Below are 18,092 nucleotides of genomic sequence, written 5' to 3'. Positions count from 1 at the left end.
CACATTGGTCATGAAACAAATGTTTTGTCTTCTTTGATGGCATGAACAATCCTGCACTTACGAGATCCTCTCAAACTCAATTTGCTTTCGATCATCAGTGCTCATCTAACTAGTGTAGTCATGCATTGCTGGATGCATCAACCCCCTCTACTTTGCAACAGGTGTGAATAAAAAAATTATAAAAAATAAAACAAAACACATGGAAACATTGTGCGTATGAATCACCTGTTACGACGCACAATTTACACTGTTGCGCAAAGAAAGTGTTGGAACATCAGTTGATTCAGAGTTAAATCCACTAACAAGCTCTCTCAATCAGACACAGCAGCTCTTGCTCTGCTTCCTTCTTGGCTGCAACTCAAAGTCGGTGGGTAAAGGATTCGCTCTTGAAATATTTTATTTAAAGGGCAACATTTAATTAATAATTTACTCACGGAAAATGATAGACTGACTTGTCAGCACCTTTCTCTTATAAAGTGGTTTATATTACATGAAAGTGTCCTTCTAGCAAAAGAAAATGAAAAGCGGATAGTCACAAGGAAGAATAAACTAGGAAAACATTATGAAATAACGCACAAAACATTACGTTCTTAGAGTGATATTTCAAGAGATGCCAAAAACAGAAGGCCATGGAAACTCAAGGTACACGCCAATGGAAGCCTAGGCTATGCAGCTTCAGTACAAGTCAACTTTTGTTTTACATTAGTGCAGATCGATTTGTAAGATTCGAGCTAATTTGGTAGAAAGTAATTCAGGCAACATAAATATAATGTGTGCCTAAATTAACATCCTGTTTTTGCAGCAAACTCAGTTCAATTAAATAAAGTTGGCCATAAATAAAGATCTCTGCTTACTGAGCTGGGATAATTTCTTTTAAGGATGTTAACTGCAGAAACTAACCTTTACACTAACGTTTAATTACGCTGTTAAACAGATAACTTTAGTAAAGTAGTAAATTAATTTTAAGTGAATACTTTGTTCCTTCAAAGGTGGCACAATCCAAGGAAAAAAAATACTTTCAAAAGGAAAAGTCATTGAAAACAATCTATACTTTACGGAAGCAACTGCACGGGAAGCAAAACATAATGAAATGTGCAAGGAGGTTAACTACAAGTTTGATGATCAAAGGGCATGGTTTCAGAATTGTATAAGTCCTGCATGTGCCCTAAATGGCAGAATACTCTCGAACAACTTTACTGGAGGGTCTCGAACTCATCTTGGCTAGCATTTCCCTAAAGCTTCCTCCACCTACCCACCTGAATGGACTTGAATCTCCATCACTGTGTAACTCAGAACCTTCTTCTTCAGAATCTTCAACAGTAATAGAGAAAAGTGAGTCACCTGAATGGTCTTCCACCAAACAGGACTCTCTTGTGTCCAAAAGCGAATCCTGCCTGGAGTTGCCATGTGCTGTATGTTTATCATTTTTTAACTTGGGCTGTGATCCCGAGACCATGTCCTGCATTCTACCCTCACTTGACCGTTGTGCAAACTTTTCATCTTCTGTGCCCTGTTCTCTGGACTTTTTTTTCTTTTTTGCGACTGTTACAGTTCCATCATAATCTTCTCTTTGGCTTTCTTTAATATTATCCTTCGTTAGATGATCTGTATCAACTTTATAAATGAATAATTGCTTCTTTTTTTCTTTGCCAAGTTCCGAACTACGCGTCGGTTTCTTTCCAGTGTTTGGTTTATTCAGATCTTTGGGGCATTTCTCTCTGCCTTTTTCCCATTCTTTGGGCTTCATGCTGGAGCTATTTCGCCTTGACCTTCGGCATAACTTAAGATTCCTGCAAAACGAAATATTTTGTTTTCAACAATGCAAAAGCCTGAAAAACAAGGACAATGAGACCAAACATTTTCACATTTGCAAAACCAAAATCAACAAACACAAATGAGAAAAACAAAAATAATGACAATCATTTTGGATTCTGTACGGCAAAAAGATCAAACTTCAATAAGACACAGAAAATAGGCATCACATGGACCACAGAAGTGAGCAGGGTAAACGTCCCTTACATGCACAGGTAGCTCGACAAGCTCCTGTTAACACAATCAGGCTTTTACCCCAGTCTTTTCAATCATTCAAAGGGAAAAATCAGTCTCTAGCAAGGCGAAGGTTCTGGTGTTCATCGGCAACTGGTGCTCTAGCTACTGTATACAATGGAAAGCTGGCCTCCTAAGAATCCTCGAGTTTCCAGAGAGACTTGGTCGAGTAGTTACCACCTTGGGCACTACTGACAGTACATCCATGCAGTAGCAGCTGCTGTGCAGACGTAGTGGCGAGGGGGCTGGGGACAACGACGGGGGGGGGGGGGGGATTAAGGGGTAACAAGTATTTAAAAAGAAAAAGAACTAACCTTCCGGCTGCCGCTCTTCGTGCCTTCTCCTCGCAGCAGCAGAGGCTCCCAGCCTCCACTACGCCCAATCCTGATGTTGCTTTCAAGTTAGAAAGCAGCATCAGGCTTGGCCTGAGCGCTGGGAATTTGCTGCCTCTAACCCAGCAACGCAGCGGGTTTGGAGACGGCTCAAAGCGCATCAGCTGGAAACCAGGAAAAATCTACCAAACCCAGAAATCTTTAAAGATAAACACTCAGGAGATTCCAGGGTGCTATGCCTTGCATGGATCTCAAAATGCTTTCTTACACACAATGCCATGCAAACCACAAACTTCACATAAAATCACACATTTTCCTCACATTTTTGAGAAAGTTTCAGAAATCCCTACCACCCAGTATTCCCAACCTAGCGCCTGCAACAAAATAAAACATCATGGGGTCCACGCAAGAGGCACCATCCTGGACTTTCCTGGGTGTCTAGTTTTCAGAAATGTCCAGATATTATAGGTTTCCCTGATTGCAGACTTAACACCTAGTGCATGCAGGCCACTGTGTAAAAAAACACTCCAGTCTGGTGCATGGGGCATATTCTAAATAGAGAAGAATCTGCAATCAAAAGTATCAATCTGTGGAGGTGTGGCTGGCAAAAAGATGGCCAAATGGAGTTAAATTGACCGAGCTAAGACGGCCCCAGATGCATCCTTCAATATCCTAGAACATGACTGGCATCAATCCTGTCTAAAAGGACTCTCTATTGTGCCCGCATCTGGCCACACTCTTTTCAAAGTGCTGGGGCACTCTTGGATATCCGGTGGGGAAACAAAGCTGCGGCCCATGGGTTGCCAACATGGCGGCATTTTGGGGCTGTGGACGGGGAACCCAATAGCTGAAGCATTGCCTGGAATGAACGGCTGTCCACCATGGGCTTGCTGCACGACCCTGTGTGCCTGCCTTTGGGGCGAAGGACTGCTCCAACTTGAAACCGGAGTGTCATTTGGCACTGCGTAGAGCCTGCTGTGACGGCCAGGTCCATGTTGGAGGTGGAGGTTCTGAATGGACTTGCAAATAAGGAAGGGTGGTCCGCTGGCCTGGCTCGGCCTCTGCTGCACCGTGAGGAGGGAGAAGACTGCCAGTCCAGAACCTGGAGCTACCTTGTGGTGCATGGAGGCGGCTCTTATCACGGTGTAGAGGCCAGTGAACGGGCCAAGGGTGGCAGCGTGGCTGGGGCCCCACTGGCGATCAGACTACCTTGCACTCTCATAGCAGTATGGACTGGAGGGGTGCTCCCTGGACACTGGGACTGGCCCCTGCACATCTTACAGAACATCTGGCTGCCTTGTGTTGTATATGGGGAGTTCCCACTGCTGTACAGAACCCAGTGAACGGTGAGAGTGGCTGAGGGAAGCATGAGTGGGTCCCTCTTTTGTGATCAGACTACCTTGTACACGAACAACAGCGTGGACTGGAGGGGTGGCCCTGGGTGCTGAGACTGGCTCCCGTGGATCAGACAAAACCCAGGCAAGATGCAGCCTGCGGGGCTTGGTTGGGTAAAAGCTCCTCAACTGTGCCGTGGACGGTCTGTGCTGTGCCTGGAGCATTATCAGACGGCAAGATCAGTAAACAAAGAAAGGGCCCCTTGGTGTTGCCATGGCCAAAGTCGAGGCTTCCAGGCAGCCCCAGGACAACAACATTACACAATACACCACTGCTCAGGGCATGCCTCGATAACTAAGAGGCAGACGATGTCCCAAAGAGTGCATGACCTGGAGGCGCGCACACACACATGAACACTCCAGGCTGAGCACCCGCAGATCACAGTAGGCTCTTAAGGAGAAGATTGTAAAGGTAGCCATCAAGGTAACTCTACTGCGTACAGATCTCTGCCAAGTGACAGACAGAGCTCAGACAGGCCTACAAACTAAACTCTAAAGTCTTGAAACCCTAAAGGGCGAAATTGACTACACAAGCAAGTATCCTAAAGGAAAGAGAAGATTATGCATAAAACTGGTCCTGTCGCAATAATCTGTGCTTTGTGGGGGTTCCCGGAGCAGGCGGACCGGACTAGAAATGTGGGACTCAGGCGAACAGGGTTATCAAACACCCCTCAGACTGAGGGATCAGGATGGAAGGAGGTCCAAACGCAGCAGCAGCGCTGCCACCCTGGGAGAAAAGTTCACAGCGTGATGCCCGCATAACGATCAGGAAGGATGCCACAACGGGCATAGTGTCGGTATCGGAAACCATCCCCCAAAGCATAGTAAGGTACTTAGTACATACTGCAATAAATAATCACGCCACACAAATTTTGTTGGAAAACAGTTTGCTGAATGTTTATTTCATTCATTAAGTGTGCCAACGCGGTGGGTTAACTTGGGGGCAATCCAAGGGCAAGCAGTGATGAGTAACCGGAGCTGCCCACCAGCCTGATGAGCCAAACGGCACCGTGGCCAACCCAATTGGCGCTACAATCTGGGGATTTTCCCCCTTAAGTACCTTGGACCACCAGTCCATGACTTTACTCATGTCTTTTTAGGGGCGGAGCGTTGCAAGGCAAGCCCCCAGGTGCTCAGGCTTACAACCGCCCGAAGGACTAGCAGGGGGCCGACGTTTCCATCCAGGATACTGCGGTAATGACTCCTGGGGTATGGCATAGAGCACCTCTGCTGTGCTCATTGAGAGGGTACCCCTATGTACCAATTGGACTCCGGATCGTCCTGCAACTCCGCCAATGCCCTGGATGTGGCCACTGTCATATGCAGACCCCCCCAACCCCCCCTCCCCACGGCAGGCTCCATAACCTCCTGCAACCAGATGTTACCAGTCCTTCTAGCTGGACTAAGCCCCTATCCACCTCTGGCAGGTGTACCCCGGACCTATCGCAGTACCCTGTGGTGTTTGCATTAATGAGGCCACACCCTATTTAATCCAAGCCCCTCTGCTTGGTGAGCTTGTGCATGGTTCCAATTACCCTTCTGTGGGAATGTTTGAAGGCCTCCCCGGACCTGGCTTCAAGACATACCCTGTGCAGGATTAAGTTGCCAAACAGCATCAAGGAACTGCCATATTTTGCAGTGCCCATGAATTGCTGGATTCACTCCATGTATCTTTCATTGACTTGATTGCAAAGAATCGTTTGGATAAGGGCTCAGCTAGAGGAATAATGCAGCCGGGGATGACCAAATTAATGGCTGGGTTGGCTAACTGTGTGGCCAGAGTCACCAAATTATGCCTCATAATAAGGCACACCTGTTACAGTAATAATTCTTTACTTGTCGCTTTCATAATGTTGACACTTCTTGCAAAGGACACCGTCAATGACAGGATTTATACTCAAACAATGGCTAATGAGGCATGACCGTCAAATCTGCAAGAATTGCTGCTGAATCGCATAATGCCAGTGGCCTAGAGAGGAAGGTCATGTTGCGATCCAACTGCGAAACAACTTTTGCATATGTGGGTAGTGATGTAATTTCGCCTGCGTCAGTTGTTATTCAAGTACACATCTGCTAGCAGGTTTACCTAAATTGATCTGTTAGCGGGGATACCTAAATTGCTCCCTCTCAGTGGTCATTTGTAGAAAATCCATAATGTTTTCATACAGCACAGCCCTTGTTGTTGACAACTCATGTGCCCATAGCTCCATCTTGTGACACCTCTGCTAGCTGGGCTAATACATATGCTCCTTGTCAGTTGTAATTATAGTAATTCACGGTGCTAACAATCAGCTTACCATGGATGGGCCGTCCACGCTGCCTGGCTGTACTGCAATACCTGTGCCCAAGCCAATACCGGCAAAATGTGCTGGTGAAGGTAGAAGAAGCAAGGGTTATATCCAGCCAGCCTTACTTTCCTTTTCCTCTCTTCAAGTTATCTGTGTATAGTGACTCGTTGGAACATAACATCACAAATGTGTCTTTGTGAAGCGCATGTGGCGCTGAAAAACAGATGTTTGTTACTCCTCTCAATGGTACTCATTAGAACGACCTCAGAAGAATGAAAGGCTGAGTGAACCCACAGGGTTTGAACCTATGACCATGAGGTCGAATCCAGGCCCCTACAGTGGATGCCTTAGTCCACTAAGCCACCAGACCCAGTCGATAAATGGGTCTTAATCAGCTGCTGGTAAAACCTGTGCCAGTTAACAGCTCAAGGCAAAAAAAAAAATTCAGCATTTTATACACTATAGAGGCTCCAGTTCATATCAAGTGTGTGTCAATGTCATGACAAGGAAGATCCAACAGCCGGTTCTATGTTGGGTACTATCCCACTATGACGTGTGACTGCTTTTTGAGGAGTTTAGAAATATGTGGCATTAAGCAAAGGGTGTCCTTCTGTAATTGCCTTATGTGCCTCATTTCTTAAAGGAATTTTGCACATGCAGTTTACACTGTGGTGTTTTGCTCCCAATCTTCCCAGGCCGCTTAACTGCTAACAATGTGAGCGGTTGCTGACATTAATGGGGGAATCTAATAGTTGCAGTTTTAAATTTTAAGCAGCCCACATTAATGTGCTTTGCTGTAAGTAAATTATGTACTTAATTTAATGCATAATTCTCCCACCCGAAAAGATACAACAATCAACTTTAAACAGTGGGATCATGCAGGTGATCATGAAAATATTAATAAGCACAAAATGTAACCATGGACGTACCTCTACTTGTCTGAGGAGAGGCAGCTGGAGAACACAGGACACAGGCAGTATGCAAAATTAGAAAAGCTCTACTCTGCCATAATGACTGGAAAGACACATCAAACCTGCAGATACTTTTGAGGTATGCTAACCTGCCCCAAAATCCGCTTCCTCCTGGTCATGAACTTGGAACATTTTGCATGGAGGTAACAACCCAACAGCCGCTAAAACTCTGTGAGATCAGCCTGATGCACTTTAAATGAATTACAATTGTTGCCCAGGCCTATTGAAAGTACAATTTTGTTCCATTATTAGCAGCCTGGATGATAATGAGGTTGGGGCATGGGGCTAATACCTGCATTTGTTATTGTTTTAACCAATTTTGGGGCCACAGGCTGCATGAAGCATAAACTTATGTGGCATTTGCCTAAAGAAACCTCCAGAACAAACCATAAAGCCATATGGTGCCTTTACAGGAACCTGGAAAGAGTAGCAAATAGAGGACCAATGTGCGCTCTACTATGTCCATAGGGACTTTTGCATTCAGGGTCAACGTGATAAACCACTGCTATGAAGCCCCCAAAAGAACAGACGGTCGCTGACTGACCTAGAACAACACTCACTCCTGGACACAAAAACAGTTTTACAGACTGATAGCTTGCAAACGCCCATAGATGTAAAAGGGCAGATGGGACAGGCCTGGGCCAGGTTTGAGAAGTTCAGATGCACATAGTACATACAGTCTGTTCCGAGACCGGGATGAATGAGGGAGAATGCAACTGTGGCTGCTGAAAGGGGAAAAGTAATCTACCCACATATTAACCTCACATAGGAGTGGAGGCTCAGATATGGTGGCTAGAGACCGATAAATAAGGCCTTCTCGGCATATATGCAGTTGGTGTTTCCACAGTCACATTGCCTTACTGATATCTGATGGGCTGCCACGCCTCAAGGCAGGGTAGCATCGATCCCTAAAAAGACTCATTGAAATAGTTGAACTTAGGGAGGCTTTGGCTGAAATGACCTTGGGGAAAGCATTGGGTGCCAATGGGCTAGCGGTCGAGCTATATCAGGGGCTGTATGCCACAGTGCTGGAGAGATTTTTGGAAGTCTTTTTGAAGGCGAAAGGGTACTCCCACTGTTCCTGAGAAAAGCAGTGATGTCATGTTATACTTTATTTATAGAGCGCACGTACACCAGATTGGTTTCATGGCGCTACTCTAGAGGTGCTGGTCTGAGATGTTACTCGTATGCCTGTCTAAATAGCCAAGTTTTTAGGAGTCTACGAAAACTCATGAGGTCTGTGCAGGATCTAATTTCTAGAGGCAGGGAGTTCCAGTATCTGAGGCCTATAATCGCGAACCTTGTTCCACCGAAACGTTTCAGTTTAAAGGGAGGTACAGCCAGAAGATGCATATGGGCAGATCGCAGGCTGCGGGTCGGAATGTATCTTTCAAACAGGCAGTTGATGAATTTGGGTTTCTGCAATTCAGGGACTTAAAGATAATACCTTGAAGGCGCATCTCTGGGTTATGGGGAGCCAGTGTAGCTTCCTTAGAAGAGAAGTGACATGCTGACGCATGTTTCCCTGAAGAATCAGTCTGGCTGCCTGGTACTGTACTAGTTTTAGGCAGTGGGTGAGATAAGCGGGAATGCCGAAGTATAGGGAAATGGCGTAATCTATATGGGATATCACCATAGCAAGTACTGCCTGCATTTTTGCTTCCCAAGTTAGGAACCTGCTAATTTTCTTTATTTTCCTTAGTTGGAAAAAGCATGTTGAAATTACGGATCCTATTTGAGTTTTCATTGTGAATCATTATCAATTATGACTCCCAGAGTGTTGGCCGATGTGGATGGAATAGGGGGCTGTCCCAGCTCTTTAGGCCAGAACCTGGAGCTCCAGGGGTTTAAGGAGCCTCCTGTGAGAATCACTTCCGTCTTATCTGGATTTAACTTCAGATGGTTGCTGTTCATCAAGTCACAGATGAACAGCATCGTAGTCTGTAATTCATGGACGCATGTAGGAGAGTTACTGATAGAGAACGCTAGTTGGAAGTCATCCGCGTAGTTAAAAGTGTGAACTTTCCTTTCTTTCAGGGCGTGGACCAGAGGGAGAATGAACAAATGAGGGGAAAGTGAGGATCCCCTGAGGAACGCCGCATGTAGTTCTTATCTTGGGGGTCGTAAATTGACCTAGGCGGACCGCCTGAAATTGGGTTAATCCATTCAAGGGCTGAGCCTTGAATTCTTTCCTGCATCCTTGACACAATCGACCAGGATATTGTGGTCGACCGTGTCAAATGCCGCGGAAAGGTCTAGCAGCACCAGGGCTTGCGGAGCACCCCTGTCAGCCTTATCCCGAAGGGTGTCCAATACTGTCAGTATCACTGCCTCTGTGGAGTGAGCTGGGCGGAACCCTGCTTGGTGTGAGTCTAGATAATCGGCCTGCTCCAAAAAGGCAGATAGACTTTTGGCCACATGGGCTTCGCGTAGTTTGGCCAGGTAAGGTAGCAATGGGATAGGGCGGTAGTTGGTTAGGATTTTAGGGTCCACTCCTGGCTTCTTTAGGAGGGGGGATGACAGATGCCTCCTTAAAGGTGTCCGGTACATAGCCCTGGGACAGTGACACGTTTAAAAGGGACATAGCTGGACTCGGACAAGCAGTAAAGGCTTTCCTTAGGATCCAAGGGGGGCAACAATCCCTAGGAGAGCCAGATTTTACTTTTGTCAGCAGGTCTGAAATTTGTTTTTGATTTACTAATGGAATCTGTTCCAAAATGTAGGAATTCTTGAGTATTGTTGGACACGTAGGGCTCGAGCATATGGGGATAACTTTGATTTTATCGATGAAGTTGTTCAATGAATCACATAGTGTTTATGAAGATGTGGATTTGGGTGTCACTCTGTCAGGGTTAGATAGTTCATTAACTATCGAGGAGATTTCTTTTGATCGATTTGAGGAGGTGACAATCTTTGATGAGAAGTATTCAGCTTTCGTAGCCAGACTAGATGTTTTGCAATTCTGAGTGCTGCTAGATAAGTGTTCTTTTCATCAGGCAGGTATTTGATTCTCCATCTCCTTTCAGCTTGATGCAGAGCTAGTTTTAATATCTTTAAATGAGGGGAAAACCATATCTGGGCGACGCGCTCGATGTACTCTCCTAAGTGGGGCATGTTTATTGCTAGCTGTCAGAAGCCAGTCAGATAGGTCTTTCTCACTCTGATTGCTGGAGGATTGGGTGATGGGCATCGTATTAGTCAGGGTCTCTAAAAATTGACTTTTATCAATAGTGTTCCAGCTCCTAACCGATCCAATATCAGGTAAGGATGTTTTAGGCCTGGTAAGATTATTAATAGGACAAAGACAAAGACATCGGAGGGCAGGGGGAAGGAGAATAGGGGCAGCAAGCTAAGCACAGAGGCTAAGCAGGAGGTCAATGATGGGCCATAGAATTGGGCAATGGAGGGCAGGAGGAGTGGACTGGTACATCATGCTAAATGGAGGACAGTGGCAGCACATCAGACCATGCATGGCAGGAGGGAGGAGGCTAGTCCATGGATTCAGACAACAGAGGATAGGGAGGAGGTGGACGGGGCAGCAAGCTAACTGTTCAGAGAAGGTGGGTATTAGGAACTTTATTGTTTTTAAAATGTGTGTCTGTGCGAACTACTTAAAATATGAACAAGTATGCAGCATAATCTCACTTTTATTCAGGAAGAAGAGGACGTTTGTGACTGTGACTCTGGGCTCACTTGGCAGAAACACCCCCTGACCCTCCAGCCCCCATCGCAAAATGTAATGCCCGTGAAAAGGGTAGGTGGACGCAGTGTTATATACAACATAGTCCTGAGAGCACAATTGAAAATGAAAACTAGATATAGTATATGGTATAAACTATGCACCAAAAAGTGTGATACAAGATGAACCGGGGCGTGAAATATAATATGCAATACATTGTGCGCAATGACAGATTCATTGGAGAGCGCGAGATAGCCAAGGCACTAGCGCGTGCTATGCGATATGCGCCTTGGAGTGTAATATGCACAGGGCAGTGTTGTGTAACCTAACTAGTCTCTAAAGTTGTAATATAAAATATGTGCTGGGGAGTGTAACGTTGCATATGCAGTGTGACAAAGATATGGATCCCAGATTGTAATATGTATGGCATAGCGCTGTGCGTTATAACATAGGCATCGAGGAAGGCACGTTAGATGGGGCAATATAACCCGTGCGAAGGCAAGTGTGGCATGACATATTCACGGGGTGGTGTTACAGTGCATATGGGCTAGAGAGTGTCATAGCATACGCACTAGCTGGTGGAATACAACACAGGGGTGTGAGGCACTCGGCGGGCACTGGTGGGTGTAACACAGCATTGGGCTCAGCCAGGAGCACGCTGTAACTCTCAAGTGAGGTTCGCCTCCTTTCCAGAGAGTAAAATAACAAGCATTTGCAATGCAATAGGTCTCGCATTATAAAAGTGTGAGCAGCTGGCATTGCTAATAATAATTCCACACTAGCTATTGGCTTTGTAAATTATAACTAAATGCCATTATGTGTTTGTTTTATAAAATAGATTAAAAAAGGCATTGTCATGAACAATGCCAATAGCTTAAACTTTTGCAAATGCGAGACCTATTGCATTGCAAATGCAATAGGTCTCGCAGTTACGAGAGTTTAAGCTCTTGGTATTGGTAATTAACAAATCCTTTCTATTTATGTTTTCAAAAAGTAATCTAAATTAAAATGCATTGTTATGTGCAATGCCAATAGCTCAAACTCGTGTCAATGCAAGACCTAGTGCATTGCAAAAGCCTGTTTTTAAATGCGAGACCTATTGCAGTGTAAATGCTTGTTTCAGTACTGCGTGCTTTTTAAAAGTTGTAGTCAATACGCAAAATGGAATCCATGTTATCAGCGTTTCCAGTGCTCCTTTATGTTTACTGTCCTAAACGAATCACAATCTTTAAAGCAGATTGCTAAATAGGATCTCCAGCCCCGAGGACAATGTCTCACTTCATGCTGGACAGTGTGTACCCTGTTTTCATGCAGTGCCAAGACGGGGTTAACTAATGCAGAGACTGAGGTCTGTTAGCCTCCGAGGATCAAAGCATTCCTTGCAACACTGCGCTGTGGCACGGTGTTGCCATGTGTACAGCACACACTTTGCAACAGCAAGATGGTTTGAAAGTTGGTGGGGAGTTTATAAATTTTTCCGAGTGTTCATCGGGCTTGTTGACTGTGTATTTATGCTGTCAGTCCAGAAATTGTTTGTGGTTGTGTGTGTGTGTGTGTGTGTAGTTGTGTCTGTGTGTGTTGTTGTGTGTGTGTGTGTGTTGTTGTGTGTGTGTGTGTGTGTGTGGTTGAGTGTGTGTGTGTGTGGTTGAGTGTGTGTGTGTGTTTGTGTGTGTTTGTAGGTGTGTGGTTGTATGTGTGTGGTTGTATGTGTGTGGTTGTGTGTGTGTGGTTTTGTTTGTGTGTGTGTGTGTGTTTGAGTGTGTGTGTTTGAGTGTGTGTGTGTGTGTGTGTGGTTGAGTGTGTGTGTGGTTGAGTGTGTGTGTGGTTGAGTGTGTGTGGTTGAGTGTGTGTGTGGTTGAGTGTGTGTGTGGTTGAGTGTGTGTGTGGTTGAGTGTGTGTGGTTGAGTGTGTGTGGTTGAGTGTGTGTGGTTGAGTGTGTGTGGTTGAGTGTGTGTGGTCGAGTGTGTATGGTTGAGAGTGTGTATGGTTGAGAGTGTGTATGGTTGAGTGTGTGTGTGGGTGTGGTTGTGTGTGTTTGGTTATGTGTGTGTGTTTGGTTATGTGTGTGGTTGAGTGTGTGTGTGGTTGTGTGTGTGTTTGTGTGTGGTTTTGTGTTTTGTTTGTGTGTGTGGTCGAGTGTGTGTGTGTGGGTTTGTGTGTGGTTGTATGTGTGTGGTTTTGTGTCTCTCTGTGTGGTTGTGTGTGGTTTTTTGTGTGTGTGTAGTTGTGTGTGTGTGTTTGAGTGTGTGTGTGGTTGAGTGTGGTTGTGTGTGTGGGGGTGTGTGTTTGTGTGTGTGGTTGTGTGTTTTGTTTGTGTGTGGTTGTGTGTGTGGTTTTGTGTTTTGTTTGTGTGAGTGTTGTTGTGTGTTTGTTTTCGAGTGTGTTGTTTTGTGAGTGTGGTTTTGTGTTTTTGTGGTTGTGTGTGTGTTTGTGTGTGTGTGTGTGAGTGTTTGTGTGTGCTTGTTCAGTTATTTACTCTTGTGGGAGAGACAGCAACTGTTATAACTAAGGAACCATTGTTGTAAATGGTTAACAAAAATGTTTCCCCCATTAATTTATTTGTTTGTGCTCTCAAATGTAGACGAAATGAAATGTAACTAAAGTTTATATAAAAGTTATTTTATATGTTTGAGTTGAGTACAGTCGTTTGTAGTCTTTCCCTATTAATGCAGTCCATATATATATTGTGTTGTTTCTTACGTGACTGATCTTGTGTGTGTGGCGATTAGGCCAAAAGTAAGGAAATAGATGTTCTTTATATTTATTTACTTTTGAAGTTTTTTTGAGAGCGAGTTACAGAATCAGAGAGATAGTGTTAGAGAGATAAGGTTAGAGACAGAGGTGCAGAGACAGAGGTGCAGAGACAGAGGTGCAGAGACAGAGGTGCAGAGACAGAGGTGTAGAGACAGAGGTGTAGAGACAGAGGTGTAGAGACAGAGTTAGAGAGCGATAGGGATAGAAAGTGAGGTAGAAATATAGGTAAAAATAGAGGGCTAGAGAGAAAGGTGTAGAGAGAGAGTTATAGAGGTAGAGTGTTGCCCCGTGAGAGCAATAGTGAGTTACAGCCACAGAGCGTTAAATAGAGGTAGAGTGAGAGGTAGAGAGATAGTTTTAAATAGAGAGAGGTATAGAGAGAAGGATAGAGATAGAGGGGCTGTATAGAGAGGAATCGAGAGCGAGGTGTAGAGATCGAGTGTTAGCTAGGTGTAGAGAGAGAGGGGTATAGAGTGAGTGAGTTGTAGAGAGAGAGTGTTTGTAAGGTATCCTGATAGGGTGAGAGAGAGAGAGAGAGAGAGTGTGTGAGAAGTAAATAGAGATGTATATAGTGTGAGATGTTTCTTTCCCTCTTTACTTATGGTGGACAGTGTCCTTGGTGCAACTACAGTAACCGATGCCTGTCGCAAAAGTTGTTGGCCCCCCAAGGCGATACCTATTTTGTGATGGGCCTGCTTTTTTTTTGTACGTAAAAGCATTCTTTTTTTGCGCCGTGTTCCGCTTACAGGTAGAGACAGAGGTGTGTAGAGAGCGAAAGAGGTGTGTAGCTAGCGAGAGAGGTGTGTAGAGAGAGAGGTGTGTAGAGCAAGGTGGTTATAGAGACCTGTGTAGAGAGGCTGTTAGCAGGGTTAAAAGAGGTGTAGAGAAAGAGGGGTTAAGAGAGAGGGATAGAGAGAGAGGTGGAGAGAGAGAGGCTTTGAGCTAGAGGTACAGAGAGGAATAGAGAGAGGGTTAGAGAGAGAGTATAGAGAGCGATGGGTAGAGAGACAGGTATACTGCAAGCTAGAGTGATAATTTGAGACAGTTTGAGATAGTTAGCGAGAGGTAGATATAGGTAGAGAGGAAGAGATAGAGTTAGAGAGAGCGGTCTAGAGGATGAGTGTGATAGCTAGAGAGAAAGGTATAGAAGTATAGAGAGAACTAGAGCTATTGTTAAACCGTCTGTTAGAGATATATTTTTGTGACTTAGAGAGAGCTCTTGTTTTTAGTGTTAGATTCCGAGGGGTAGAGAGAGGGTTAGAGAGAGTGTTAGAGCGAGATGTGAAAAAAGAGAGAGTTAGAGTTTTACTGCGAGTTACAGAGAGACCAAAAGAACTTCCCTGAGCAGTAAAGAGACTCAGATTGCGTTGTTGAGATGTTCCGAGAGCCGTAGATTGTGTTAGAGATAGAGGTCTAGAGATATGGAGAGAGCTACACAAATATTTGTAATGACTGGTAAAGAGAGGTAGAGAGAGATTTTGAGCCCGAGGTATAGAAAGAGGTATGAAGGTATATAGCGAGGCCGATTGATGGAGGTTGAGAGCGAAATGGGCTTTCATATTATTGCACTTAGTATTACAATCTGCTCGGCTTAGCACATTATTCGCAAAATACCGTTTTACCCCCAGAGTGATTTGCCAAGCCTCTATGTTTGTTTGACAGTTCCCCCAATCTTTTTTGTGCAATGTTTTTTTTTTTTTATTGTATATGGCAGAGGCCGTGAGAGATCTATAGAGGCAGAGGCTTTTTAAGCAATCAATGTGTGTGTTTTTTTTTTTGGGTGGGATGGTTGTGGAGGAATGGATGCAACCGCGAAAAGTCGCAAATGTTTCGCTGGCCGATAGCCTTGGTGTACTTCCTGCGCAGAGTAAAAAAACGTGCACGCAGGGATATTCCGGCAGCAGGGTGGGACGCACACATCTATATGTGCGCTTTCATCGAGGGATAATTAACTAGTGTAAACACGTGAACTGAAAGCAGGAACCACATGGTATGCAGATACATGGAAACGCAAGTGTTGTATGCTAATACATGTAAAGTTCAGCGTGATGTTCATCAACTTTCACTCTAACATGTCTGCTGCTTTCTGCCTTGCCAGTGGCACTTCTGAAATCTGTTATGTACCTAGGAGTGGGAGGAGGAGGCGTAAGAGCCTGGGCGTTCTGCTGTAGCAAAAACATGCACATTTGATGTTTTTTATGGTATCCAACTAACAACTGTTGACAAAGTCAATAGGCCTGACTTGTTGGCATGATGCACTTCTGTCTCATATATCTGGATGCAATGACAGAAACATCAAAATAAAAGTGAAGCGGCACAGTATGCGGAGCATAGTTTTTTAGCTCATGTGTTTGTAAGCCACGACCTTAAATACATTTGCCACGCCTCTTTGAGAGACCCCTCGTTTTTTCATCCGACTTAAAGTCCTGGCCACATAATTTTTAAATTGGTTTTTTTACCGCATGGAGCCACTAAGCTACCCTGGCAAAAAGAAGAATAGCTGGACGCACACTTTGCTTTAGATGTAGTGCTAGTTATTGTACGCTACTCCGGGGCATTTAAATGGGCCAAAAGCTCTATTTAAGTCTGGAAACATTTCGCATCCTGCCCGAGCTGTAGTGACGCCAGATTTTTTTTTTTTTGTGCGGGGGGGGTTAATTTTGCATCTTTCAATATAGCGCGCACTCGATCCGAAGGTTTTTGTGCGCTTTACGTATCATCGTATTTACATTACACATTTATGCACGGGGAGATGAAGTGATTATCACAGAATCACCGGCTGTGGACGCGACCTCGAGGCTCTATCCCTGTTTTCCTGCACCAAATTCGGCATTTAAATCCGACAGACCACATCCCTGTGTGTGCTTTAGCTTTAGGGCTTAATGGGAGACGCTGTAAACTGCCTGCCCACTTCCTGTAATATTGTAATGAAGGCGCCTGTCCCCAAATGTGTTTTTTCTGAAAGCCTCCCACCAGGCGCGCAACACCCATTGGACTCGCAGGGCTTCAGCCCCCCCCCCCCCCCGTCGTGTGTGGCAGCCCGGGATGAGACACCTTCCCGGGCAGACACACAGCCGCGCCCGAGCACTTCACAGGTCTTTTAAAGACCATTTGCATATTAATGAGGCCTCGCTGTTGTTTCACCCCTTCTAAGAGCCCCTGCAGCTCCACTCTGCCTATTGCTTAAAGTTCAGCCCCCCCCGAAATTTTTGCTCAGCCCCCCCCGAAATCTTTGCTCAGCCCCCCCCGAAATTTGGCTCTAGTTGCGCCTCTGCCTCCCACAAAGAAATTGGATTTATTATTGGCGTGCATTGTGCACCTCGCATTTGGCCCCCTTGAGTTATTGTCCCGGCAAACTACTGACTTTGGGGAGGAGGGGCAGGAGCGGCACTTTGTCAGTTAACGGCAGGTAGTGCTTTAGTTGCAGCCAGAGGCCCCGCTTGTATCAATTTGTGTGTGCTGCTGACACGTGACCTCTGTATTTTTTTTTCCCCTCCCCTTGTGTTGTGGCAGTGTAGTCCGCCGTGCCCTCAGTGTGTTTTGGCTCCAAGTTTCCTAGAACTCACCAGCTGGACTGTTTTGGGATGTTTGCAACCGGACTCTGTCGAATGTGTCTCATTTTTTTTTTAATGTTATAAGTAGTGGTTTGTACTCACCCCTGAAATGTTCGCGTTTGAAACACGACACAGACTGCTGAGGCAGTATTGTATTTCCCGGCGAGCATGTGTTTGTGAGCAGTTGCGAAGGAGAGGTTCGAGTGTTGTGATTTGAATCTAAGGTAAGTGTACCTTTTTCTGGTGAGGGAGTAAAATGTTATTGTTTTTCTGAGAGGGGTGGTGGGTGGTGCGTGGACAAAGACTGGTACTTCAAGTTAGCTCTGATGGTCAGATAAGACGGAGCCCTGCATAGTGTGAAAGTGCGTGCAGTGTGAAACCTTGCATTTAGATGTAAATTCCCTTCCCTTCTAAGACTTTCCTGTGGGCTTTTTTTTTTGTTTTTTTGTTTACCCGGTGTCCTGTTTGTGTGATTGAAATTTTATTTCCAGCTATCCAAATGTTGTTTTGCATAGCATAAAGTATGTAATGTTGTTTTTTAGAATTTATGTAGTTAATTTGAATGTTTCCACTTCTTTAGGGTATTGTTTCGTGTTCCCAAACTGTCCAAAAAGTAGCGGTGCTCGATAATATAATGGGTATTTGAAATGAATTGTGTTACATACATGTTCTACACATACCGAGTAACCCCACATCCTTGTCTGCCTAGCCTCTAAGCATCATTTCAAACTTTGCAAAGGCTTTGGCCTACAGGTTGCACACACATCTCTGCAGCAGACTCTTGACCTTCTGAGCTGCTTAAGTGGGATTGAACACATAGCCTCAATGTGCCTACCGATAGTGTTACGAACAGTTTGGGTGATGCGGCGGGCCCTGCTAACAATCCTGTTTCAGACAGTATCCTTTTTGTGTGTAAAAAAAATGTTTTTTGATATAAAAGCAAAAAGGTTGGAGTTAAGCGGCAAGTAATTGCTCTCAGAGAGGAAACAGCAATTACGGAGGATGTCTCTGTGTTGCTTCTGCTCTCCTGGCGCCTGGGGTCTGTTTACTGTCCACACGTGGAATTTCGAATCC

General features: G+C 45.0%; 1 protein-coding gene across 3 annotated transcripts in view; it reads right to left on the bottom strand.

Annotated features, from left to right (window-relative positions):
* Nucleotides 1-382: 382 nt before the first annotated feature.
* The window catches only part of LOC146857930 (uncharacterized), a 136,612-nt gene continuing 118,902 nt past the window's right edge, over nucleotides 383-18,092 (bottom strand). For 2 of the 3 annotated variants that reach the window (XM_085648666.1, XM_085648667.1), the window contains exon 5: nucleotides 383-1,790. In XM_085648666.1, coding sequence (XP_085504792.1) covers nucleotides 1,166-1,790 — 625 coding nt within the window. In that variant the 3' untranslated portion in view covers nucleotides 383-1,165. Of the gene's footprint in view, nucleotides 1,830-18,092 lie in introns of all 3 variants that reach the window. The other variant, XM_085648670.1, reaches the window with a different exon arrangement.

The sequence above is a fragment of the Triturus cristatus genome, chromosome 3_2 (genome assembly GCF_964204655.1).
Source record: "Triturus cristatus chromosome 3_2, aTriCri1.1, whole genome shotgun sequence".
NCBI lineage: Eukaryota > Metazoa > Chordata > Amphibia > Caudata > Salamandridae > Triturus > Triturus cristatus.
Note: the sequence above shows the minus strand (reverse complement) of the source record. Positions and strands in the feature narration are given on the sequence as shown.